Genomic DNA, 25,594 nt, shown 5'->3' with positions numbered 1-25,594 from the left:
TTCTGCAGGATGCACAATATCTGTCAACAACCCTCTTCTGTGAAACTGCCAAAATCAAGACTCTGTGCTCACTCTTTTGTTACTCCCGCCAGGGAGTAATGCATTCGATCGTGGCCGTCCATGTGTGTGTGTTCGTGTGTTTGTGAACAAGATATCTGGAAAAGTTCTGAACGGATTTGGATGAAAGTTGGTGGGATGATTGCCCTTGGGATAAGGAAGAATTGAGTAGTTCTTGGTGAAGCTCAGGATATTATCCCGGATCCAGGAATTCTTTTGGGGATTTTTTTCTGTTTTCTTTTTAAAAGCATTTTCTCTGCAATAATTGGACCGATTGAGAGCAAATTTTTACCATAGGAGGGACTCGGCCTGCAGAATATTTTAATGGTAATTATAACGTCACAGATCACGTGGTTCGGTCGCCATATTGTTTTGCATGAAAAACACTAAAATCCAATTTTCTCCAAAACGCGTGAACAAATCGAGGCCAAACTTTGCAGGTAGAATCGCATACCCATGACGAACAAAAAAGTCAGCGAGCATGACGTCATGCATCACATGGTTTCAGAGTTATGACGTTTTTACGCACAAACCTTTAAAACCTAGCTCCTCCCTCATTTGTGATCCTATCTAGGGGAAACTTCACAGATCTGTTCAGCATATCCGTCTACTAAAACGTCCTTTTGGAATTTGCGATAGGTCACGTGGTTTGGCAGATATCGTTAATTAAACGCAAGTAATAAAAACATTTATATCTCTTGAACCACTACATTGATCGACGTGAAACTTCATATTGCAGTAGAAGTCATGAAGAGTGACAAGTTTGCAAAATTTGAAGATGATTGGATGTACGGTCTGGAAGCTATAAGTTGTTATTGCGTGAAGAAGAAGTCTCCGACTGTGGACGATTAATTATTTATCACATGAACAGACTTGCAGGTATCGTTTGACACAACCTCCCGGGTTAATTTGAACCTCAAATAAATTATAATTCCAGATTTGTCAATGGCTGAGTTTTGTTAACAAATGAATAAAACAAATTTGGCAAAATTCCGACTTTTTAAAAAAAGATCGCATATTCACCCAGGTTTGTGAGAGGCTCAATAATAATAATAATAATTCATTTATTTTGTATAGCGTTTTTCATGAAGCCCAAAGGCGCTTTGACAGAGTGCAAAACATAATGCATAACAAAACATGAAAACAACAATTGCAAAAAGACAAGAATCAATAGGGAAATATTTAAAGCAAAAGGAGGGAGAAGGAGAAGTGATAGTCAGGGGTTAAATGCTGTGGGTTGAATGTTGAATGCAGTGCTGAACAAGTGGGTCTTGAGTGATGTTTTGAATGTGGTGAGTGAGGAGGAGTCTCTGATGGTGTGAGGTAGTGAGTTCCAGAGGATGGGAGCAGCGATGGAGAAGGCCCTGTCCCCCCAGGATCTGAATTTGGTCTGGATGGGGGGGGGGGGGGGGGGGGGGGGGGGGGTCAGGAGGTTGGTACCAGCAGAGCGGAGGTTGCGGGTGGGAGTGTGTCTGGAGAGGAGGTCAGCCAGGTAGGATGGGGCCAGGTTATGGAGGGCTTTGTAGGTCAAGAGGAGGATTTTGTACTGGATTCTCTGGGAGATGGGGAGCCAGTGAAGCTTGTAAAGGACGGGGGTGATGTGGTCACGGGTCCGGGAATGGGTGAGTAGACGGGCAGCGGAGTTCTGAATGTATTGGAGTTTATTGGTGATTGTTGAGGGTGAACCATAGAGGAGGCTATTGCAGTAGTCCAGACGGGAGGTGATGAAGGCGTGGATGAGGGTTTCTGCAGCCGTGGAGGAGAGGGATGAGCGGAGACGGGCGATGTTTTTCAGGTGAAAGAAGGCTGTCTTTGTGATCTGTTTAGTGTATTTGTCGAAGGAGAGGGTTTGGTCAAAGATGACGCCAAGATTCCGGATGAGAGGGGAGGTGGATACTGGGATACCGTCGATGTTGAGGGCAAAGTTATGGGTGGATTTTGTGAGCGTTTTTGGGCCAATGATGATTATTTCAGATTTATCACAGTTTAGTTTGAGGAAGTTGATTTGAAGCCAGGATTTTATTTCAGAGATGCAGTTTGTCAGGATAGAGTGGGTGTCGGTGGAGACGGACTTGGTGGAGATGAAAAGCTGGATGTCATCGGCGAAGCAGTGGAATTGGAGACCATGACGGCGGATTAAGTGACCGAGGGGGGACAGGTAAAGGATGAAGAGGAGAGGGCCAAGAACTGAACCTTGGGGGACACCTTGGGGGAGGGGAGCAGTGGGGGATTTGCAGTTATTGATGGAGATGAACTGGCGTCTGTCAGAGAGGTATGATTTAATCCAAGAGAGGGCAGTGCCGGTAACGTTAAAGGTGGATTCAAGTCGGGTGAGGAGGATGGTGTGATCGATGGTGTCAAAGGCAGTGCTGAGGTCGAGGAGGACGAGAATGTTGAGGTTGCCAGCGTCAGAGGAGAGGAGAAGGTCGTTGGTGATTTTGAGGAGAGCAGTTTCAGTACTGTGGTTGGAGCGTAATCCGGATTGGAATGTTTCATACAGGTTATTGGCAGAGAGGTGATGTTTGAGTTGAGTGGCTACAGCGCGTTCCAAAACTTTCGACAGAAAGGGTAGGTTGGAGATGAGTCTGAAGTTGTTTAGGGTTGCAGGGTTTAGACCAGGTTTTTTTAGAATGGGGGTAACAGCAGCAATTTTGAGGGATGGTGGGACGATGCCTGTAGATAGGGAGGAGTTTATTGTTGCAATGATAAGTGGAGAGAGAGCAGGGAGGGAGGCCTTGACAAAGCTGGAGGGGATGGGGTCAAGAGTGCAGGTGGCAGTTTTCATTCCTATGAGGAGTTCAGAGAGGTCAGTAGGGGAGACCGGGGAGAATTGAGACAGGGGAAGGCAGGATAAGGGGGGGGGGGGGGGCAGGTGGTTGGAGGGGGAGCGGGTGCGGCGGTGGTCAAGCTGTTGTAGATGTTGTCAATTTTGCGTTGGAAGAAAGAAAGGAAGGAGATGCAGTTGTCTACTGTGAATGACTGGATGGTGGTGTCCAGGGGGCGGAGGAGTTTGTTTATTGTCGAGAAGAGTGCTTTTGGGTTTCCGGAGCCAGAGTGGATAATTTGAGAGTAGTAGGCGGAGCGGGCGTGGGAGAGGGCATCTTTGTAGTGTTGTAGGTGGTCCTTGTAGGCTTGGGAGTGAACTGTGAGACCTGTTTTATTGCGGAGTCTTTCAAGTTGGCGAGCACGAGTTTTCATCAGGCGGAGTTCAGGGGTAAACCAGGGAGCAGAATGGGTGAAAGAAACTGTTTTGGTTTTTAAAGGCGCAAGCTGGTCAAGGCAGGAGGAGAGAGTGTGGTTGTAGTAGTCAGTGAGGTCGGAAGGGGTGTGGAGGTCAATGAAGGGAGAAGTGGACATTTTTTCAGAGAGGGTGGATGAGAATGAGGTAGGTGAAAGAGCGTTTAGCTTACGGAAGTTGATAGTGCGATAATGTCTTGGTGTTGGGGTGGGGATGTTGATGGTCATAGTGATGGCTAAGTGGTCAGAGAGGGTGAGGTTGGAGCCAGAGAGATGGTGCAAAATTAATCCAGTGGAGCAGACAAGGTCCAAAATGTGACCACGGATATGCGTAGGAAAGTTGACATGTTGGGTGAGGTTAAAGCAGGTGAGTAAATCAGTGAAGTCAGTGGTTATTGTGGAGTCAGTGGAGTCCATGTGGATATTGAAATCACCAAGGAGGAGGATTGAGGGGGAGAGGGAACATAGCTGGTTCAGAAAGTAGGAGAAGTCAGACAGGAATAATGGGTGTGGTTTGGGAGGGCAGTAGATGACAGCCATGACTGATTGCATGTGACCAGAGAGTTAAAAAGCCAGGTGTTCAAAGGATGAGGATGAGGCGATGGGGATGAGGCTGGTCCTGATGTCTTGACGGTGGATAACGGCAATTCGACCACCTCGGCCCTCCGAGCGTGGTTTATTGACGTAGGAATATCCATTGGGTGTGGTGAGGTTGAGCGTGTAGTAGTCAAGTGGTTGTTGCCAGGTTTCGGTGAGACAGAGAAAGTCCAGTTTGTTCTCCAGGATGTAGTCGTTGAGGATGAGGCATTTGTTGTTGAGGGACCGGGTGTTGAACAGGGTGAGCTTGATGTTGTTTTGAACAGCGGGGATGAATTCAGGTGATTTAGCCAGGGTTCGCAGGCAGGAGATGCGATTTTGTGCGTTGCCGTGACTAGGTGCGCTGGGACGATGAGTGGGAGTGCGCTGAGCCGACCAGAGGACGGGGATGGAGTGACCTGATTGTACATATACAAACTTACGACCGGAGCCACGGTGAATGTACCTGGGTCGTCGGAGGAGTCCATTTGATTTGATGGCAGAGATGCATGATGGGGTGGAGCGGGTATTGAGCAGAAGGAGCCTTGCGGTGGAGTACCGCAGAGCCATGCCAGGCAGGAGCGGAGAGGCGAGCACGAGGCCAAGGTTGAGGTTGAGGTGAAACAATGATCCCAACGCACGGGAGCAGGCCCAAGGAAACAAAGGAGACGAAGGAGCCAGGTAGGTGAAGCCAGGAGCAGAGTCGGGACCAAGCAGAGGGCAGACAGGAGCAAAGAGACGATCACGAGGCCAAGGTTGATCACGGCAAAGCGGGAAATGCAGCGGCAATCAACCGCCGCCGCTACAAATCAAGATCACGGCGGGAAAACCGCCGCCACACCGCTGCGAGGGACACAACCCACGAGAGCGTGCCCGAGGAAACAGCGAGCAGGCGAAGGAGCCGGGTAGGCGAAGCAGGGAGCAGAGTCGGGACTATGCGGAGGGCAGACTCAATGGCCAAAAAATCCGCACGACCACCAAAAAAGCAAGCCACAGACAGTGGCCCAGTCGAAGAAGCGGCGAGCATATGACGCCTGCGTCCTCTTCAGACCGGACCGGAAGCGGAAACCCCGCTCAAGAAGAAGAAACCTCGCATGGGCTTCCCAGACCAAATAAATAATTCTGGCTCTGCGATTTTCAGGTTTATTACTCCCGCCAGGGAGTAATGCATTCCATCGTGTCCGGCCGTGTGTGTGTGTTCGTATGTTCGTGTGTTTGTGAACAATATATCTGGAAAAGTTCTGAACGGATTTGAATGAAAGTTGGTGGGATGATTGCCCTTGGGATAAGGAAGAATTGATTATTTTTTGGTGAAGCTCAGGATATTATTCCGGATCCAGGAATTTTTGGGGGAATTAATTTTTCTGTTTTACTGCATTAAAGCTTTTATTCTTATTCTTAAATTATGTTTTTCTCCTCTAATTCCGAGATATATAAAAATAAATTATCTGACAGTTAGGGCCTACTTTCTTTTTCATTTATTGTTTTGGGGAGGGGATGTTAAACAAAACGTATTATTCCAACTTGACCCACGGCGGGAGTATGCGCTCCACTGAGTTGCGTTCTAGTTTGTCTTTTTTCCGTCCTCTGAAGTAAACTCCCACACTCTCTTCAATCCCACTGCTCCCTCCAGGTCTTCAGCTGTTCACCACCATCTCATATCTTCCCCCATCGAAAACCTTGATCTTTTCTACACCCGCAAATCAAACCCAAGCGCAACTCCTTCAAATTCCGTTTTCTTTCCTGAAAGTCCTTGTAGTGTCCATGTGTTTATCCCGTGTACCCCGCCCCAGCCCTCTCCCTTCCACAGATCTCCCAATGGCCCTGTTCTCTAATGGTATCTTCAAGATGGAGGATTGAATAACAAGCTTTTCACACATTGTGCATTTCTCTGGGCATTCTCCATTGTGAATTCTAAAATGTTTTTTGAGGTTCCATGAGTGAATGAATGATTCTCCTTAAACTGCGCATTTGTATAAACGCTCTTCATCGTGTATTCTCATGTGTGTTTTAAGGGTGTCTGGACGACTAAAAGATTTTCCACAAGTTGTGCATTTGTACGGGCGTTCACCATTGTGAATTCTCATGTGTGTTTTAAGGTTGGATGACCGATTAAAAGATTTTCCACAAGTTGTGCATTTGTAAGGGCGTTCACCATTGTGAATTATCATGTGTGTTTTAAGGTTGGATAACCGATTAAAAGATTTTCCACAAGTTGTGCATTTGTATTGGCGTTCACCACTGTGAATTCTCATGTGTGTTTTAAGGGTGGATGATCGATTAAAATATTTTCGACAAGTTGTGCATTTGTATGGGCGTTCACCATTGTGAAATCTCATGTGTGTTTTAAGGGTGGATGACTGATTAAAAGATTTTCGACAAGTTGTGCATTTGTAAGGGCGTTCACCATTGTGAATTTTCATGTGTGTTTTAAGGGTGGATGATCGATTAAACGATTTTCCACAAGTTGTGCATTTGTAAGGGCGTTCACCATTGTGAATTCTCATGTGTGTTTTAAGGGTGGATGATCGATTAAAATATTTTTCACAAATTGAGCATATGTATGGGCGTTCACCATTGTGAATTCTCATGTGTGTTTTAAGGGTGGATGGATTACTGAAGGATTTCCCACAACTTTTGCATTTGTATGGGCGTTCACTATTGTGAATTGTCATGTGGTTTTTAAGGTTGAATGATCGATTAAAAGATTTTCCACAACTTGTGCATTTGTATGGGCGTTCTCCATTGTGAATTCTCATGTGTCCTTTAAGGATGGAGGACTGCTTAAAAGATTTTCCACAAGTTGTGCATTTGTACGGGCGTTCACCATTGTGAATTGTCATGTGTGTTTTAAGGTGGGATGACTGATGAAAAGATGTTCCACAATTTGTGCATTTGTATGGGCGTTCTCCATTGTGAATTCTCATGTGGTTTTTAAGGTTGGATGACTGACTAAAAGTTTTAACACAACTTGTGCATTTGAATGGGCGTTCGCCATTGTGAATTCTCATGTGTCTTTTAAGGATGGAGGATTGCTTGAAAGATTTTCCACAATTTGTGCATTTGTATGGACGTTCACCATTGTGAATAACCATGTGTTTTTTAAGAGTGGATGGATGACTGAAGTATTTTCCACAACTTTTGCATTTGTATGGGCGTTCGCCATTGTGAATTGTCATGTGGTTTTTAAGGTTGAAAGGATGATTGAAAGATTTTCCACAACTTGTGCATTTGTATGGGCGTTCGCCATTGTGAATTCTCCTATGTGTTTTAAGGGTGGATAACCAATTAAAAGATTTTCCACAAACTGTACATTTGTGTAAACGTTCACCTTTCTTTCCTTTGTGAGCCTTATTAAAGTTATTCTCTGCAAACATTTCCTCATTTGGTTTGTCTTCTTTGTAAAAAGTCTTCGTGTTGGATTCATTTGGTGAGTCCTGCGGATGCATGCCTGCATCGTTCATATGAGCAGGTGCAGTCTCCCTTGTAGATTCATTGGATTTACCTGTAAATACAACATCACATGACCTGTAAAAATATATCAGATTCTGTTCAATACTCGTAACATCATTCTGACAAACATACAGTCATGTGAAAAAGTAAGTACACCCCATGTAAAGTTTTGACTTTTTCAACATATTTCAACATACAGCTATTTGATCTTCATTTCAACAATATTGATAGATAAAGGTGATATAATATAACAAATATCATGAAACATTTACATTTGGTAGTCCATTGTATAATTTAAATAAACATAAATGCAAATTTCGCATGTGGAAAAAGTAAGTACACCCTTGGCTCTAATAGGTGGTCTTGCCCCCTTTGGCAGAAACAACCTCAAGTAGGCATTTCTTATAACTGTCTACCAGTCTCTGACATCGACTGGGAGAAATTTGTGCCCATTCCTCCATGCAGAATTCTTTCAGCTGTGTGATGTTTGAGGGGTTTCTTTCATTCACAGCTCGTTTCAAATCCCCCCACAACATCTCGATGGGATTTAGATCCGGGCTTTGACTTGGCCATTCGAGAATCCTCCATTTATTTCTTTTCAGCCATTTCTTGGTGGATTTACTGGTATGTTTAGGGTCATTGTCATGTTTCAAGGTCCACCTTCGGTTGAGCTTCAACTTTCCGACAGATGGCCTCACATTATCCTCAAGCACCCTCTGGTACAATGAAGAATTCATCGTGGATTCTATGATTGTGAGCTGCCCAGGCCCTGATGCAGCAACGCTGCCCCAAACCATAATATTTCCACCACCATGCTTTACAGTTGGTATCAGGTTCTTGTGGTCAAATGCTGTCTTTGGTTATCACCAAACTTGTCTTCTGGTACTGTGGCCAAATAGCTCGACCTTTGACTCATCTGTCCAGAGCACATTGTTCCAGAAGTGCTGGTCTTTGCCTAGGTGTTCATTGGCAAACTTTACTCTTGCCCTGATGTTCTTTCTGGAGAGCAAAGGTTTCCTCCTGGCACACCTCCCATGTAGATCAAATTTGTGCAGCCTCTTTCTCATGGTAGACTCGTGCACTTTGACATCAACAGTGGCAAAAGCTACCTGTAGGTCCCGTGATGACATTCTGGGGTTCTTAGAGACTTCTTTCAGCATCTTGCGGTCTGCTCTCGGGCTGAACTTGCTGGGGCGGCCTGGCCTGAACAAGTTGGCAGTTGTTTGGAATCTTCTCCACTTGTCGATGATCTTCCGGACAGTCGAATGATTGATTTCAAATTGTTTGGAGATCTTTTAAAATCCCTTCCCAGACTCGTAGGCATCTATAACCTTCTTTCTGAAGGCCTCAGAGAGCTCTTTTGATCTAGGCATGGTGATGCCGCACACTTCAACAACAAAGAGCAAACCAAACCAAATGTCTGAGGTTTAAATAAGACAGGTTCCTCCAAGATCCTCTCTCGCGATGTTCTAATTATTTGCTCCTGAGCTGGTGCACCTGATTCTAATTTTAGGTGTTTGAAGTAGTGATAAATGTAGGGGTGTACTTACTTTTTCCACATGCGAAATTTGCAATTATGTTTATTTAAATTATACAATGCACTACAAAATGTAAATGTTTCATGATATTTGTTATATTATATCACCTTTATCTATCAATATTGTTGAAATGAAGATCAAATAGCTGTATGTTGAAATATGTTGAAAAAGTCAAAACTTTACTTGGGGTGTAATTACTTTTTCACGTGACTGTAGACAATTCTCACATGTATTTATTTGTTTCACCTGAGAAAAATAAAAACATATTGTTACGTTTGTGGGAGGGGGTGTGGGGGGGGGGGGGGTAGGCATGAAATACCTCAAAGTTCAGAATGTGTAGATTTGCACGCTCCGTAGGCCGCGAAGAACCCATCACGATGTACATTAGTAGGCCGTCTGTCTGGGTTGGCGTTTGCATGTCGCCAGAAGGAGGGTGGTTTTGTGCTCATTAATTATAGTGTCTGTAAGGTTAAATTACCCTGTAGATGATTGCGTCCTTGTGATTTTCCCTAAAGTCACTATTACATTCGGCCAGCCAGGAAATCGAGGGCTCAGCAAAACAACAACTATAAAAAAAAAAAAGGACTCAAAGTCGCACGTAAATCCCCTTCACAACCACCAACATCATCTGAACATTCCCGAAGAAGGACTGGACTCCGTCCACCGCCGACCCGTAATGAGGAGGCCGCACCCCGGCCTTTGATTGGTGGAGGCACGATGGGATGATTGAGCAGCGCTTGATGACTAGACAGAGTGTGACGTCATCGTCAAACATGCGAGAGCTGGAGGAAAAAGACGCAGTATGTCCATCTTAGTCTCTCATCCTGAGTTTGGCTGCGAGCGGCCGCATCTCACTGTCTTCATCTCTTTTTGTCTTGGTCGCACTGGCAAACAAGTGTGGCTGTGCTGCGTCCTTTTGTGAAGCCTTGGATAGTTACAGAGGAAGAAGAATCCATCCCGTCGATCTCTTTGTCTCGGTGCCTTGATGGAAGGCGGGCGTGGGTCGTGCTGGTAGGGTTTTGGTCGCGTGTGCGTCTGTGAGGAGAAGGAATACGGCGGCAGTTTGAGAAACTCTTAGCATGTCGGTCGGAGGAAGACAAATGCAAAAGGGGACCGGCCACACAAAATCACCTCACGTTTGTGGCGACTCGTAGAGGAGCTAATCGCCATCTGGCAATTTTCCAGCATGCAGGTGCAAGCCACTTCGCGCTGCCGGCTTCATTCGACGCTCTCGCTTGAACAACAACGCCAAGTGCCGGCACTATAAACACCATTTTATTTTCATTAGCTTTTCCCCTGTTTGTATACGAGTGAGCGGAGAGTCCCTCATTTCAGAATTTTAGTTTAACCTCACCTTTCATTGTCTTTTACATAACTGTAAATAAATTTCTATTTGTTGAATTTCAACTTCTGTACTGGTTCGTTTCTTTCTTTTGTGGGTTCGGAATAACCCTGTGTGTTTCCGATCAGATAAGGCCTTTTCGTTCCCACGCGTGCAAAAACATAATCCTGCCAAGGTTCGAAATGCAACTCGAAGTTAAAGCTCATTTCGGCCATTCGTCCTCTCAGGGTCTAAACCCTGGGGATGCGACAATATTCTTGATGGAAATACGTATGCAGTACTACTCAAAAGTTTAGGTTTTTCCAATGATATTCATACTTGAGGATAAATTCATCCAATTATTATCAGTGATAATTTATGTGTTTATTATTCTAAATTAACAGCTTTTATTAATGCACATGAAACAAACAACTTTTAAAGTAAACTAGAACTGCCACTTTATAACTGCTGGCAGTGATGACCAGTTTCCTCCACCTCCCCGCTTTGATACAACACCACTTTTATCATAATTAAAGTTACCCTGAAAAGTCACCAGGCTGGAGAAGATAAATTGTACTGTTTCTTCTTCTTCACACAATAAAAACTTCTACCTTCCAGAACGTACAACTAATCGTGTTGAAATTTTACCCACGTATTCCCCTTGACAACCTCGACATTATTTTAAAGGTTCAAGTCATTCAATGAAGCGGTACAAGAGATAGGTTTTTAGATTCCTGTTGAATTATTTATTGCTGCCAAATCATGTGACGTTTCGCAATTGTCAAAAGACCAATTTAGCATCCAGTCATGGGGAACATATTTCTGAGGTTTCTGCTTGATAAGTTCAAACATAGGGGCAATAACCCTGGCGCTCACCTGGTAGAATAAACAGTATACTGCACTGACTAAAGGTATTTTAAACCAATTTCAATGCATGCTGGAAGACAGGGCACCATGTAGAATCATACTAATGTGGAATTATAAAAGGATATGTATATATATTGTAACGGTTTTGAGAAGTGTAACGAATTTGAGAAGTGTAACGGTTTTTGAGAAGTGTAACAATTTTGGAGGAAGTGTAACGAATGTGAAAAGTATGGTTTTGTTGTGTGTAACACCCTCGTAATGTAAATAATGGTCGCAGCCGTCCTCCTAGTTAATTCCATGAAACTTACACACAGGCCACGATATATCTTTTTAAATAGTGTATTTCCTTATTCTATGTAGGCTAAATATGTGTTTCCCACTAGATTGACTTTGCATTGTATCAAACAAAATAAGCGTAGGCCCTTTCAATTTCCCCAAACATCTCCGCTCTCCAAAGTTCCTTTAAAAAGGGGTGCGAGTGGTGTTCAATCCCGCAAGCCGCCATTGCCCATGTGCTCATCTCGGAGAAGAGGGGGGTAGGAGCCGCCAACTCACAGGCGTGGCACGCCGTCATGAGCAAAGGAGGAATCGGACAGCCCTAACAGCCAACCAGCACCGCGGTTAGCGACCCGGTAGGCGTGCCCTCGCAGCCGGCGGCTTGATTCCGCCCCGAGTGATAAAAACGACTGGTAGGGACTGCTTCACCAGATGGGAGATGAGCGAAGAGGTGACATACGAGAGGAGCTGTGAGCTGCGCTGTGAGCGGTGAGATGCGAGACGCTCCAAGCCAAAGAGGAGAGGTACTCGGAGAGGAAACCAGCTTTGGAGCTGTGCGCGCTGAGAGGAGGGAGACGGCTCCACCAGAAGGAGAGGAACAGGTGTGACCGAGCCAGCGCGTGACATCTACAGCATCGGCAGCGGATACGCGACCGAGGGTTTTCCCGCCAAAAACGCGAGGAATTGAGAGCTGCTACCTCCGACCCTGCCTCCCTCTCCAGCAACCACCTCCGCCATCCCTGCCTGCAATTTCCCCCGTGTAAGTGTGAACGTCGTCTGTCCTAATCGTTGTCCTGGGGTTAAGTAAATTGAATAGTGTAACTTAACGAATCACTGTGTGACTGCTTCTTCCATCCATTGCTTGTGGTGTGTATAATAAATCTGTTCTTCCTCCGTACTCTGTCTTCTTCTCTTTTTTCCTTCTCTTTCGGTCGCTTTAGAGGTTTCCCGATTGAATATCTGTGGTGCGATCTGGTCAACGTCGGGTGGAATCGGGCTAATCGGGGAGTAACTGTTCGGTCCGCGGTTGGACCATCCGCTCGGCCCATCATAACATCTAAACCGCGTCTGTAACAATATATATATATATATATATATATATATATATATATATATATATATATATATATATATATATATATATATATATATATATATATATATATATATATAGTTGCGGATATGAGGACTGTATTTTTTTTGATTGTGTGTATTATTATTATTGTTATTATTATTCTGCGCCTCCTGCCTCCGGAGCTGTGTAAAGGTCAAAGGGTGTCCCATAATTAGTCCATAAAGCATCCACACCACAGCCAATCATAGAATACCCCTGTTCAATAGTTATATCTTATTATGTGTTTTAGGGTAAGGCTGTGTCTCCCATTAATTGAAATACTCCATTGCACCAGTGAAAGAGATAGATTCCCTTCATTCCCACTCCCAAAACTTCCATTCCCCTTTTTCGTCAATTGCCAACTGCATTTTGGGCGGTTTTCTCTTCATCCACCATTGGCCACGAGGCAGGGTTGGGGAAGAAAGGCGGGTTCCCACCTTGTCCATAGAGGGGAGGAGTGAGTCAGCCCCACTCAACCAACCACGAACAAGGGGTTGGACTTGGAGAGGGTGTGGAGAGACAGAAACTTCGAGGAGGTTCGCGAAGGTTGAGGGGTGGGGCCTATATAACCCGCAGGCAGGGCGTTTCCAAAAAGAGATGAGCCTTTACCGAGAGACGAGAGGGAGTCCAAGGAGTTGAGTCCAACCAAGAAGTCCAGAGTTGAACTGCAGCTCGAGCCACCGCAACTGCATTTGCTGCAGCTGGAGCCACCGAAACTGCAGCCACAGCAGCGTGAGGCCTGGACGGCAGTTTGGAGCAAGGCCGCGAAGGAGCGGCGGCTGCCCACGAGTCGATCGGCTGCAGGACGAGTTGGACCTCCCTATCCCGCCAGCCATCCATCTCCCGCCAGTCCTATCATCATTCCCCGCGTGAGTCTGTCCTTGTTTGTTCTGTCCCTGGGTTAATTAAGACTGTAGGTAAGCTAGCGTTGCACTGTGTATCTAATCTCGTCTGTAAATAAATGTGACTGCTTTCTTCCTACTTATATGTGTAAATAATAAATCCAATTCCTCTTCTGTACGTCTTCTTCCTCTTTGTATTCGGTCGCTTTAGAGTTTTCCCGATTGAATAGCGGTGGCGCGATCCGGCCAAAGTTTGGGGCAAATCGGGTATTAGTCGGGGAATAACTGTTCGGCCGCGGTTACACCACCGCTCGGTCAAAATAACATCTTTAACCGCGTCCGTAACAATATATATATATATATATATATATATATATATGTCAGCCATTAGGGTTTAAACCCCATGACTCAATTGATCATAACATCTGAAATTATATATTATGCTTCTGTAAACTGATTTGAACTCAGCTGCAGAGGCTGGTGGACAAAATGTGGTTTCCAGGCTCGAGGTGCAGGCTACTGGAAAAACATGTGGTTCCTTAGCCCGGTAAATAAGTCCTTGAATGCATGTGCCAGACAGAGATAAGAAGCCCACAACCCACGTACAGGGAAAAACATGTTGCCAAACGCCTTCTTCACAAAGGGAATAATTAATTATATATCTTTGTAGTTTCCAGTGTGTCTCCTAAATCAAGGACATAACCAACCTTGGAGGAATATAGTCATTACATATCCTTTTGATTGTTATGTATTCAGCATGTGTATTCAATCATTAATCTACTATTATGCTTAGTGTCAAGAAAACCATTGAAGCTATTATGAGGACATTTCCTTCGGCCTAGCTCGGGTCTGATGTGTTTAGATAAAGAGCCAGAGAAGGTCACCCTATCTTATGCTCACATCTTTTCAGTCTAAGTTGGCCTTCTGCAGGAAGGGATGATGGCAGGGGGTCTTTAAGGCCAATATTCCTTTGTCTTTAGCGCAGACTCTTATCTGATTTTCTTGCTATATATGAAATGCCTATTTCTGATTCTGGAGCGAGTGTCTTGAAAGTGCCCTGCTGCGTGTCAGGCAGTGCATTCTTGAGCGTTGCTCCACATTGTGTGTTTGTAATCGATTTCATTAAACATTGCTGCTCTGATCCTTGTCCTCCTTCCTTCCCTTGAGGTCTACGACCCACATATATATATATATATATATATATATATATATGTATGTATATATATATATATATATAAATATATATAATATATATATATATATATATATATATATATATTATATATATATATGTGGAGGGCAGGTGAGTTATTTCTGGCATCCCATCTGTATTGCCTGCAGTTAAATTGTATTTCTTTGAAGATTAAATGGGTTCTCAAAGCATGCAGTCTGAGCAAGGACGATTGAGAAACCACTGGACATCTGTGAGTTGATCTTTATCACCCTGGCAAATGTGCACAGAGGTAGAGTGTGTACACACCCTGGGTTGGGATGCATTTCGTCAATTCGTGAGATGGTAAAAGGTCAAGATAATGTTGACTTTTCCAGCCCAAATCACGAACCTAGTCTCTTTTTTTCCTTGTCACAATCTTATGAAAACTCCTTAGCAGGCTGGACAATGAGAAGCAGATGTCGATGGTGCCATAGAGACTGGCTTTTGACCTGACCAAGCTTTTGTAAGTGACCCCGAAATTCCAACTGAACAAGATCAAAGGGAATGGTTTTCTATTTAATGGAACACTGCGAGGCTTGGCGCAGAGAACTCCTTCGAGTGAATGACACGTCGTTTGTGTGTTTTGTGCATGTATTTTGTGTGTTTTGTGCATGTATTTTGTGTAACCGTGATAGTGTTGGTTTTCTCTCCGCAATAATTGAATAAATCTAAGTTGGAACTCAGTGAGGGTTTCTTGATTCTCAATTGAGAAGTCTTCGCTGGAAAAGAAGTCGGAGTCAGATTCGACAGTTGGTGGCCCGTAAGAGATGGCAACACTGGAAAATATTGGCGGATAGCTCAAAACTCGTCCAGGCGACCTATCAAGGTATGGAAGGCCTGCCTGTTGATCACGATGTTTCGCTATATTCTGTCAACCTTGAAAGGGGTACGCAATACGAACCTGGAGATCCTGAACCTGGACAAATAGAATCGCGCGATTTATTCCTTCATTGTGTGTGTTATGTGTGTTTGATGTCAGGTACATCCCACAAGGTAAATAATATGTTAAAAAGTCCCAGAGATTCAGAAAAGGTGACGGGTAAAACGGAGATCCACTGAACTTAAGGTGTGCAAGTAAGCAGTGGAGCACTAGAGTTCCAGATAAGGTGACGTGGAAACGGAGATCCCCTGGAAATTAATTAATGTGCAATATGTTGGCCAACCTAAAGTTGTGTTGCATTTTAGATGAGGTGTACATTTAGATTGGATGAGGTGTACATTCTAGTAGTGACCTTCTGATATTTTGCTTACACCCTCTCGCTCTGTAAATGAATGAATGAATGATCGTTTTAAGGCCATTTTTCCCCGCTAGAGTGGGGGTTGGCCTTGCGGGCCCCATGGCAATCATGGTTCCCTGTTTGAGGCAATGTTTTATGGCCGGATGCCATATGCGAGAATACGTTCCCTATCATGAATGATGGTCGATACCGTCGACCGTGGCAGCCCTAAGGCATAGACCTTATCGCGAATCGGTAAATATCAACAGAGGGCGCTCCACTCCAAAGCATGATGGATCGAAAAGGGGGCAAACGTAAACACGAACCCAGAAGAGGAAGCGTCTGTCTACGATCGACGCTGTGTTTACGGAAAGGAAGATGGCTAATGTGAAAGAAATTCAGCGTTTTTTGGCATTAAAATCCAGCGATTTAAAGAAATATTTGAGGGAAAGGGGGGTTCCATTGGAGAAGAGAAACAACCTGCTTATGCAAGAACAGTTCCTGAATGTTGAAACCTTGATCGGCCATACAAATATCGCCGGGCAGGAACTTGTCTACAATGTTCGTCATCTTTACAATTTTTTTGTCTGACGTGTTTCCTCCTGTAGGTTTGGAAATGTATGAAATTGTTCCGCTAGCTGTAATACCAACGAGGCACTTGAGAGTAGGTCTTGACTTATATTGGCTGTACACTTGCGAACACAACTTGGGAGACGGTGCTTTGTCCTAATCCAAAGCGAAATGCGAGGTCCTCCTCGCGAAGATTAAGCTGAAGCTTCATGAGTGTCATGAGTAGTTGATCCTCTAAAGATTGAGATCGCTTAACTCCGGGTTTTGTAGTATTGTTTATTTGCCAGGTCTTGTCTTGCATTGATAATTTCCCCTTATAATAATGAAGGTTCTGTGCATGAGGGGATACTTCTGCTAATAACCACTTAAACAGGTCATAACTAGGTAAACCTGTATAAAGTTTCACAAGTTCATCACAGTTTGCTATGTCCGAAACAGTAAGCTTCTTGTTACATACTGCAATGGCGGCTTTCAGTTTTGCGACGGTGTCCTTGGCTTGCAAATACTTGGCTCATGAGCTGATCACAGTTCACAGTTAATTTGTCAAAGTAAAAAAGTCCTAAAAGTAGTTCAAAGTGGTAAGGATCACGTAGTGTGTCAATGTAAACAAGCATCTGTCAAAGTGACAGCGACCGCCGGCGGCGATATTGTCCCTTTCCGATCCCATGATGCATTGCGGTTCCGATTCGCGATAAGGTCTATGCACTATCACCGACACTTTTTCACCTTTTTCATACTTTTTAATCAGACTTAACTTATCTTCCATCGTAACCACATTACGCTTGGAAACACGAGCACTATCCTTCTTAGGACCCATGGCTAACACAGACACAGTAAAGGAATACTGTACGTCGCCTCTGTTTTGAATGACAACCAGCAGCTACGCGTACGTACAGTATACTGTACGTACATTTTTTTTATATTTTAATGTGCTTTTTATTGTATTTTAAATTGTTTTTTAGCTTCTTTTATTGTTAATTTATGTACTATTTTATTTATTTTAAATATATTTTTTAAGGAAAAATTAATTTTTTTCATGTCCGTAGGAGTGACGTAAAGTCGCACATAATGACGTTCCCTGAACTGAAATTTACTCTAGAAGAGTGGCGTAAAGTCGGATTTGATGTAGGTCGAAATGGCGTAAAATGGGGTATGACTGTGTATATATATATATATATATATATATATATATATATATATATATATATATATATATATATATATATATATATATGCAAAGATTTGCGGTTGGGAGTAAATCCAAATGACTCCATGGTGAGATCTCCAACCTTTATTTGAACAAACAATGACTCAACGTTTCGATTAACAACATGTGACAAAGCCACATGCCTCCGTTAATCTTCCTCAAGAGTGATCAAAGCATTTCAACATCCCCTTATATGCAAAGTGGCCAGGGTATATGCAAAGTGGGGTGGGCAAAGCTGGACAGCCAATTAAACCGTATCACACCGCTCTTGTGAACTGAGACGTTACTGACCAAATTCAAAAATCAACCGCATATTAACGGCTCAAAATAATCCTGTAAGCAATGCTGGATTATAACTCAAGTGTTTAGAAAATCAGGAACAATCATTACATTTAATTAGAAGTTAAACTTGTAAGTAATTAAATTGTAAATTAAATTAAAACTGTAAATATATTGAAGCACATTTTTATTTTTATTTTTAAGATAAAATAAAATTGCCATAATATCAAGATCATCACATGTGGCCCTATGCGGTAAAGGGGAATGCCGGAAGGGAGGGGGGGGGGGGGGTAATAGGGGGGGATAAAAATGGGGGGTGCAACCGGAGGGGGGGCAGAAGCGGAGGGGGGGTTTGGGAGAGGGGTGGTTTGGGGGGGAGGGGGGAGGGGGCAAATTGTCCGAATAAAAACCTTGTGTGACATATGTGGACTCGTTGTTCAAAGTATGGAATGCCTGCTTCGTTTATACAAGAGTGGGTCAAACGCTACCGGTAAGTCAACTACCTCTTGTGTGATCGAGGTAACAGTTTCTTGTGTGCCAAGCCTCCAAAACACGTCTTCTGTTTCTGTTAGGTGTGGAACCCAAAACATTAATCCTATCCCATAAAGGTGTGTGGCCTTCCTTAAGGCCGTGCTTGGCAATAGCAGATCTGCTGGGATTTTTTTTTTTTTTTTTTTTGTGTACAGAGACGAGGCTCGTGAAAGAGCTAACATTTATCAAACAAACAAATCAAACAAACAAGCAAACAAAGTATATAAAAAGGGGAGCGGTCGACAAGATGGGGAGAGAAGGGGAGGAAGCACACAAACACAACATTTGAGAGCAGGGACATCGGGAGATGTTTTTGGAGGGAGAGGGCCTGGGGGGAGGCAGGATAGGTATAAAACGCAAGGACACCAAGGACTTCCAGGAAAGAGGTCAAAAGTCACCTCAAAAAAGTGGATTTGGGGTGAAATTAGCGGGGGTAGAAAGATCAAGGTTTTGGATTGGGGAAGATAAGAGATGGTGGTGAACAGCCGTTTTAAAGACCTGGAGGGAGGAGTGGGATTGAAGAGAGTGAGGGAGTTTGTTCCAGAGGCGGGAGAAAAGAGGAATGAAGGAGTGAAGGTGAGCAGAGAGTCTTGATTTTGGCAGTATAACCATAAGAGGGTTGCAGGCAGATCTTGTGCGACCTGCAGGAATATTTGGGGGACAGAGCCCAGAGAGAGCTGGGGGAGCAAGGCCAGAGAGGAGTCGGTCGAAGACGGAAAGACCACCAACCTGCCTGCGGTGATTAAGTGAAAGGCCCTCAGAGATAGCGTCATCGCGGGAGATTCCAATGATTCTGAACGCTTTGGTTTCAACAGCGTGAAGACGAGCTAGGTGTGAGGCAGGAGCACCAGCTCAGAGGGGAGAGCAGTACTCCATTGAGCTGCGGATGAAAGCCTTGTATGTGGTGAGGAGCTCAGGTGTGCCAAGGAAGGACTTCGCATGACGGAGGATGCCCAGTCGGCGACTGGCTTTGGAGGCCAGCTTGGAAATGTGGTTTTCCCAGGAAAGATCATGGCAGATAGTGAGACCCAAAAGCTTGAGTGACAGAACTTCTTGGAGAGGATTATTCAGAAAGTAGATGGGAGGGTTGTCCAGTCGGTCTTTTCGGAGAGACATCGTAAGAGTGTGAGATTTGTCAGGATTGAAAGACATGTTCCACTTGTTTGCCCAGTCTGTGATTTTGTCCAGGTCTGCAGAGAGTGAGGAGGCTGCAGACTGCCGATCTGAGGGATGAGGAATGGAGCGGCAGAGAGTGGAGTCATCAGCAAAGAGATAGAGAGGATTTTCAAGAGAGTCAGAGAGATCATTGATGAAGACCAGAAAAAGCACAGGGCCCAGAACACTGCCTTGGGGAACTCCAGCCTGAACAGGAAGAGGAGATGAGAGAAACCCATTCAGGGCCACACGTTGACGACGACTAGAGAGGAAGTCCGCCAGCCATGCGTGGAGATTTCCATGGATACCAAAGGAGGAGAGTTTGGTGAGCAGAGCGGGGTGCCAGACCGTATCGAAGGCACGTGATATGTCGAGGGAGACAGCTCTAATTTCCTGTTTGGCATTGAGGACCTCCATCCATTGTTGAGACAGCAGAAGCAGCATGTCCAGAGTAGAGTGACCTGGTCTGAAACCAAATTGATGATCAGAGATCAAGCCATTGGAGAAGCGGAAAGATTTCATATCCGAAGCAAAGATGGATTCCATGACTTTGCTGATAATTGGGAGAAGGCTGATTGGTCTGTAGTTGCTAGGATCTGTTTTTGCACCTTTTTGTGCAAAGCGGTGATGTTGGCTGATTTCCAAGCAGATGGCAGTTGACCTTGAGCAAAAGAGAGGGTGAAGAGAACAGAGAGAGGGAGTGAAAGAGCGGAAGAACAGGATTTTAGGACCCGTGGGCTGATGCCGTCAGGTCCAGTTGCAGAATCAGAGTCGAGGGTTGACAGAAACTTTTCCACCTTGTCAGGAGGAAAGGACACGGAGTGCAGGAGCAGCTGGGTACGACTGGGTATGGTGGGTACAAAGAGGGATGGGTTTGGGACACAAGATTTAGAGGCAAACACAGAGTTGAGGCATTCAGCTTTTTCACGTGCGGAGTCAGCTGTGTAGCTGTTTGAGGTAAGGGAGGGGATGGAGGGGGAACAAACACCAGAAACAGATTTGACCAGACGCCACCAGGATTTGGAAGAGGGAGACAGATAAGAGAGTTCGGTCTTGAGAACGGAGAGATATTGTTTCCTGGCTTTCCTGAGGGTGGACACACACTTGTTTCGGGCTTTGTGAAAGGAAATGAGATTTCCTTCCGTTGGATTTGCTTTCCAGGAGACGAAGGCAAGTTGTTTCTGGGCAACAGCCTCACCACAAGATTCCGTGTACCATGGACGGGAGGAAGGGTATGACAACTGAAGACGAGATGGGATAAATCTGTGCATGAGAGAGAGCAATTTACTTTGGAAGAATTCCCAGGATGAGTTGATGTCAGAGGTGGTAGAGATGGGAGACCAGTCCAGATGATTGATGGCTGCTTGAAGACCGTGCCAGTTGGCCTGAGTGAAATGCCAGACTCGTCGACGCTGAGCACGCTCCCTGAGAATGGTCAGAGAGATGTCCACTTTAACAAGGACATGATCAGATGATCCGATTGGAGCAGAAGAAGAGCAGCAGACATTTTCAGGGAAGTTAGTCATAACCAAGTCCAGAAGAGAAGATGCTCCGTTGACTGAGATCCGGGTCGGGAAATTGACAGATTGTGTCAGTCCCAGTGAGTCGCAGAAGTCCTTTGCTGAGGAGCAATGGCTGGTGAGAGAGGTACCCACACCCAGCCAACTGGCATGGTGACAATTGAAATCACCAAATATGAGGAAGAGAGAGTTGGGATGAGTAGATAGAAGTTGGTCCATATTATCAGACAGCGAGATGTAGATGGAGTCATCACTGTTTGCTGGACGGTACAACACACATACGAACAAGAGGTGGGAGCGAAGGGGAAGCCGTAGCCAGAGGTATTCCTGGGGGTGAGGTGGACAGAGTGCAGTGCAGGGCGAGTGAGGAAGAGAGTTTTTGATAAAGATAGCAAACCCACCTCCAGGACGAGGCTCAGGTCTATCATACCGGAGGAGGGAGTAACCCGGGAGAGATACTAAGGAATCAGAGACATCATGAAGGAGGAAAGTTTCTGTTCAGCAGATCACATCTGGTTTGACAGAAGCAACCTGTATGGAGAGATCAGTTAAGTTTGAACGAAGGCCCCGGATGTTTGAGGTCCATACCTAAAATGAAGAGGAAGGGGGAGCATCGGATACAGAACAGGGGGGAGGAGGGGTAGGGTAAGATGTGGAAGAGGTGGAAGAGGTAGGGAGAGCTGTTGAAGGTGTGTCAGAGATTTCAGAATAGCTCGGAGAAAGGGCAGGATGGGGCGGACAAAAGGTTTGATGGTGATTGGGTGAGGCACAATGAGGTGTTATTTGAGGAGGGGGCAGAGCGAGGCAGAAGGTTTGGGGAGATGGAGGTGAGAGTTGGAAGGGGGAAGAAGCGGGGAGGACGCTTTGAGGAGGGGGAGTGAGAGGGGGGAAATTGAGAAGAAATGAGGGTGGGGAGATTTGAAGGGGAGGGGTGAGGGGGGAGTTTTGGAGGGAAGGGACAAGGGGAGGGATTTGAAAGGGATGGGATATGGGGGAGATTTGGAGGGGAGGGGTGAGGGAGGAGTCTAGGAGGGGAGGGGCGAGGGGGAGTCTTGGAGGGGAGGGGTGAGGGAGTAGTTTAGGAGGGAGGGGGCAAGGGGGGAGATTTGAAAGGGATGGGTGATGGGGAGGATTAGGAGGGGAGGGGAAAGGGGGAAGATTTGAAAGGGATGGGTGATGGGGAAGATTTGGAGGGGAGGGGTGATGGGGAAGATTTGGAGGGGAGGGGTTATGGGGAAGATTTGGAGGGGAGGGGTGCGACTGGATTTTTGAAAGTGTACGATTGATGGGAAACGAACATTTATTGCAAAATGAGTTTCTTGTGACCTTCGAGTCAAAAATACGTTTAAGGACGCTGGATGGAGGATGGAGTGCAGGAGAGTTTAGGGAATGTAGAAAAAAGGCACTATAGGAGATGGAAATTTTTTTTGGGAAGAATAGATTTGGTGAGCAAGTCGAAAGCAGCCTTTTAAAGAAGAAGAAGAAAAAGGTGTTATAATATATGATGGAATACAGAACTTGAGGGGAAAGTGTAAACATTTCCCTCAAGTTATCCTGATAGCTTGTTACATTCAATAATATTGTTACGGACCGCGGATAAGATGTTCGTTTTGCCGAGCGGAGGCCCTGCGGCCCTAACAGTTACCCCGACTAACCCGATTCCCGAACGTTGGCCGGATCGCGCCACAGATATTCAATATGGAAAAGACTAAGGCGACACGGATGTGAAGAAGAAGAAGACAAAAAGGTTGGAAATACGAATATAATTTATTTACTATTTACAGGCTCAAAAAAACCAAGGAGAAGGAAAGATAAGAAAATAATATACAGAAGATATTAGAGACACAGTGCAAATTCCTTATACAAACTAAACTAAATACCCAGGGACAAGACACACAGAACAAACTCACGTACACAAAAGGATGGAAAGGCAGGAGGTGGATGGCTGGAGGGAGAGGAAGGTCCAAGGGGTCCTGCAGCACGATCGACACGTTTAGCAGCCGCCGTTCCTTCGCGGCCCTGCTCAAAACCGCCGTCCAGGCCCCAAGCGCTGTTGTTGCTGCTGTGGCCGCCGCTGCTGCTGCTGTGGACGTCGCGCGCTTTTCCAGGACTACAACAGGCTTCTTGCTGTTAACTACTGCTCAGTCCAACTTTGGCGAGCAAGGCGACGAATAGCAGGCTTTGTGCTTTCCGGGATGTCCTCTCTTTGGATGTTCTTTCTGGATCTCCTCTCTCTTGGTCCAATCACTCCTCACCACCGACAACCAACTGACGACCAACTCTCCTTGCTTCTTGCGCGCGCGCCTTTATAACGCCTCCGGCGATCAAGCCGCCGGCCTTCAGGACACGCCCATCGGTGTGCTCACCTCGGCCCTGGTTGGTCGCGCGACCCTCTGGCTCCGCCCTTGATGATGACGGGCGGGCACGCCCGTCTTCCCCGACCCGAGCACATGTTCAATGGTGGTTTTGGAGGGGATGTAATTGCAATCGAGGCTTGGCAATGACGAAAGGGGGGTGTGAAAGTTTTGGGAATGGGAATGAAGAATGAAGGAAATCTATCTATTTAACTTGGTGCAATGGAGTGTCATCTTAATGGAAGACAAGGCCTTACCCTAATACACATAATAAAGATATAACTATCGAACAGGGGTATTCTATGATTGGCTGATGTGTATGCTTTATGGACTAATTATGGGACGCCCTTTGACCTTTACACAACACTGGAGGCAGGAGGGTCCAGAATCAAGCAATATTAATAAAACACACAATAAAAAAAAATACAATCCTCATATCCACAACACTGCACCCTCCTCCTCTTAGGCACGTCCCGGGCCTATAACTTTCACTTAGTGTGACACGTAGGTGTAGTTCCCTCTACATTTAACCTGACCCTGAGTGCGACAGTTTTAAAACATAAATAAATATGTCCCGCTGCTCCATTGCACCCTACCTAACAGACTCACGCCCACAGCTAACCGAATTGCGGAATGGTCTTCAAACTATACATTTATGGTGGGGATCATTATTTACAATGGCTTTACTTTATTTACAAAACGTAACCCAGGACCTGTGATTGTTCTTTCTGGGGGGAGACAGTCTGCTCTGCATCGACGCACCATGAAAGCACCCAAAACGCACCAACACACCCTCAAGCACCAATCGGTGCACAGTCATCACTGTTCATGAATAAAAATAAAAACAACAACCCCTAACCCTGCAGGTGGTCTCTTGCTCTTCGGCTCCCTCTGCTGGCTATTATTATTTTCCTGGTGTTGTCATCTTCCTTTGCTGGCGGCCTATTTGCACTATTAAAATGCACCCAACGTGTCCATTTTTATTTATTTTATTTATGGCCCACAGGGCCGACTCGTGTGGTTCACCTGTGGGGCATCGGTGCCCTGTGATCAAGGTCCGCCAGCAAGATTTCGGGCCTTCATGGCCGGTTCCAGCAGAGGGGCCATGCCCCAACCCATGGGGTCCATAAGTGGTGCTCGGCCACAGACATGTGGTCCATAATGTGGTGCATCGATGCAGACAGCTAGTTCTGGGAGTTCCGGGTGCACAATGGCGGACTCACGCACGCTCCCCTCGGCGCCCAGTGGCGCACAGGTCCTCATGTGGGAGACAAAGGGGGGGGAAACAGATGAGCGAGGGGTAAGGTCACAAGGGTACACATCAATCAAGGCAATGCAAGGCAAAGTGCGTACGGAGAGCGAAGTGAGGAAGCTCGTCCCTACCGTACGTCACCCCCCCCGTCACCTACACTACCCTTGCCCTTACCCCATATTTACAAAATCTACACATTTACAAATCCGTCGCTTCTGTCACGTCTTCCCCATATTTCTTCTGTTCCGAATTCGTCACCACAATCCCTCTAGCCAAAATTTGCCATCACCCAATTCATCATCAATCCTCATAAGGAGGAAGAGATGGAACATCAAGGCACAATGTCACACCCACGTCATGATGCGTCTCACAATCCAAAACATTTGCATCATAAAAATAACAAAAACCACCTGGCATGGTGTGGAGGTACGTCATCTCAGGTGAGTGGATGCAGATGGTGCGAGGAGACTTCAATCCTAACTATCCTCTAAATGACTTTAACACACTTTACACTACCCGGGGTCTTTCCCTGCCAAACCATTGGCAATCTTACTCCATGTGGTTTTAAAAACCAAATTCCCATTGACCAAACTGTGGTGCTTCTCAATTTGGGGTCTCACTCCCCCGATGCAACTCCCTGTGCCCTTGCACAATTTCAGGACTGGGGCGTGTAGCTCTGCCAGCAGGTCTACCCACCTGCACACCTCCACCACTGCAGTTGCCACCCGAGCTTACCTAGCTCCTCACCCTAACCTATCTAACTGGGGAAGGCCCCTCCTGGCTCTGTCACCCCTCGGTGCCCTCTGGCACTGGGCTACTCGGGTCCGTCCTCCGGATCCTCGGGCCCCATCCACAACAACTCTACCGGCTCCCAGAGCCCACCTGCGGCCTCACCTGGCCGACATCCTCACAGTGGTGGAGTGCCCAAACCAACTACACACACTAACAGGCTACACGCCCAGCCATTTCCACAACACTAATGCACCCATCCAAATACCATTCTTTCACCTGCACC

At 45.6% G+C, this 25,594-nt stretch overlaps 2 protein-coding genes across 2 annotated transcripts in view; both read right to left on the bottom strand.

The window, feature by feature from the left end:
* The window catches only part of LOC137417722 (uncharacterized), a 502,198-nt gene that overhangs the window by 189,291 nt on the left and 287,313 nt on the right, over positions 1-25,594 (bottom strand). The window lies entirely within an intron of this gene.
* LOC137417727 (uncharacterized) overlaps positions 1-25,594 on the bottom strand; it is a 191,614-nt gene that overhangs the window by 50,084 nt on the left and 115,936 nt on the right. Inside the window, 2 exon segments of the mRNA XM_078777393.1 lie at positions 6,232-6,377; positions 6,462-7,131. Of these exon segments, the coding sequence (XP_078633519.1) occupies positions 6,232-6,377; positions 6,462-7,131 (816 nt within the window).

Source organism: Myxine glutinosa, chromosome 5 (genome assembly GCF_964187855.1).
Source record: "Myxine glutinosa chromosome 5, kmMyxGlut1.1, whole genome shotgun sequence".
Classification (NCBI taxonomy): domain Eukaryota; kingdom Metazoa; phylum Chordata; class Myxini; order Myxiniformes; family Myxinidae; genus Myxine; species Myxine glutinosa.
The sequence above is the reverse complement of the archived record's forward strand: the minus strand, read 5'-3'. Positions and strand labels throughout refer to the sequence as shown.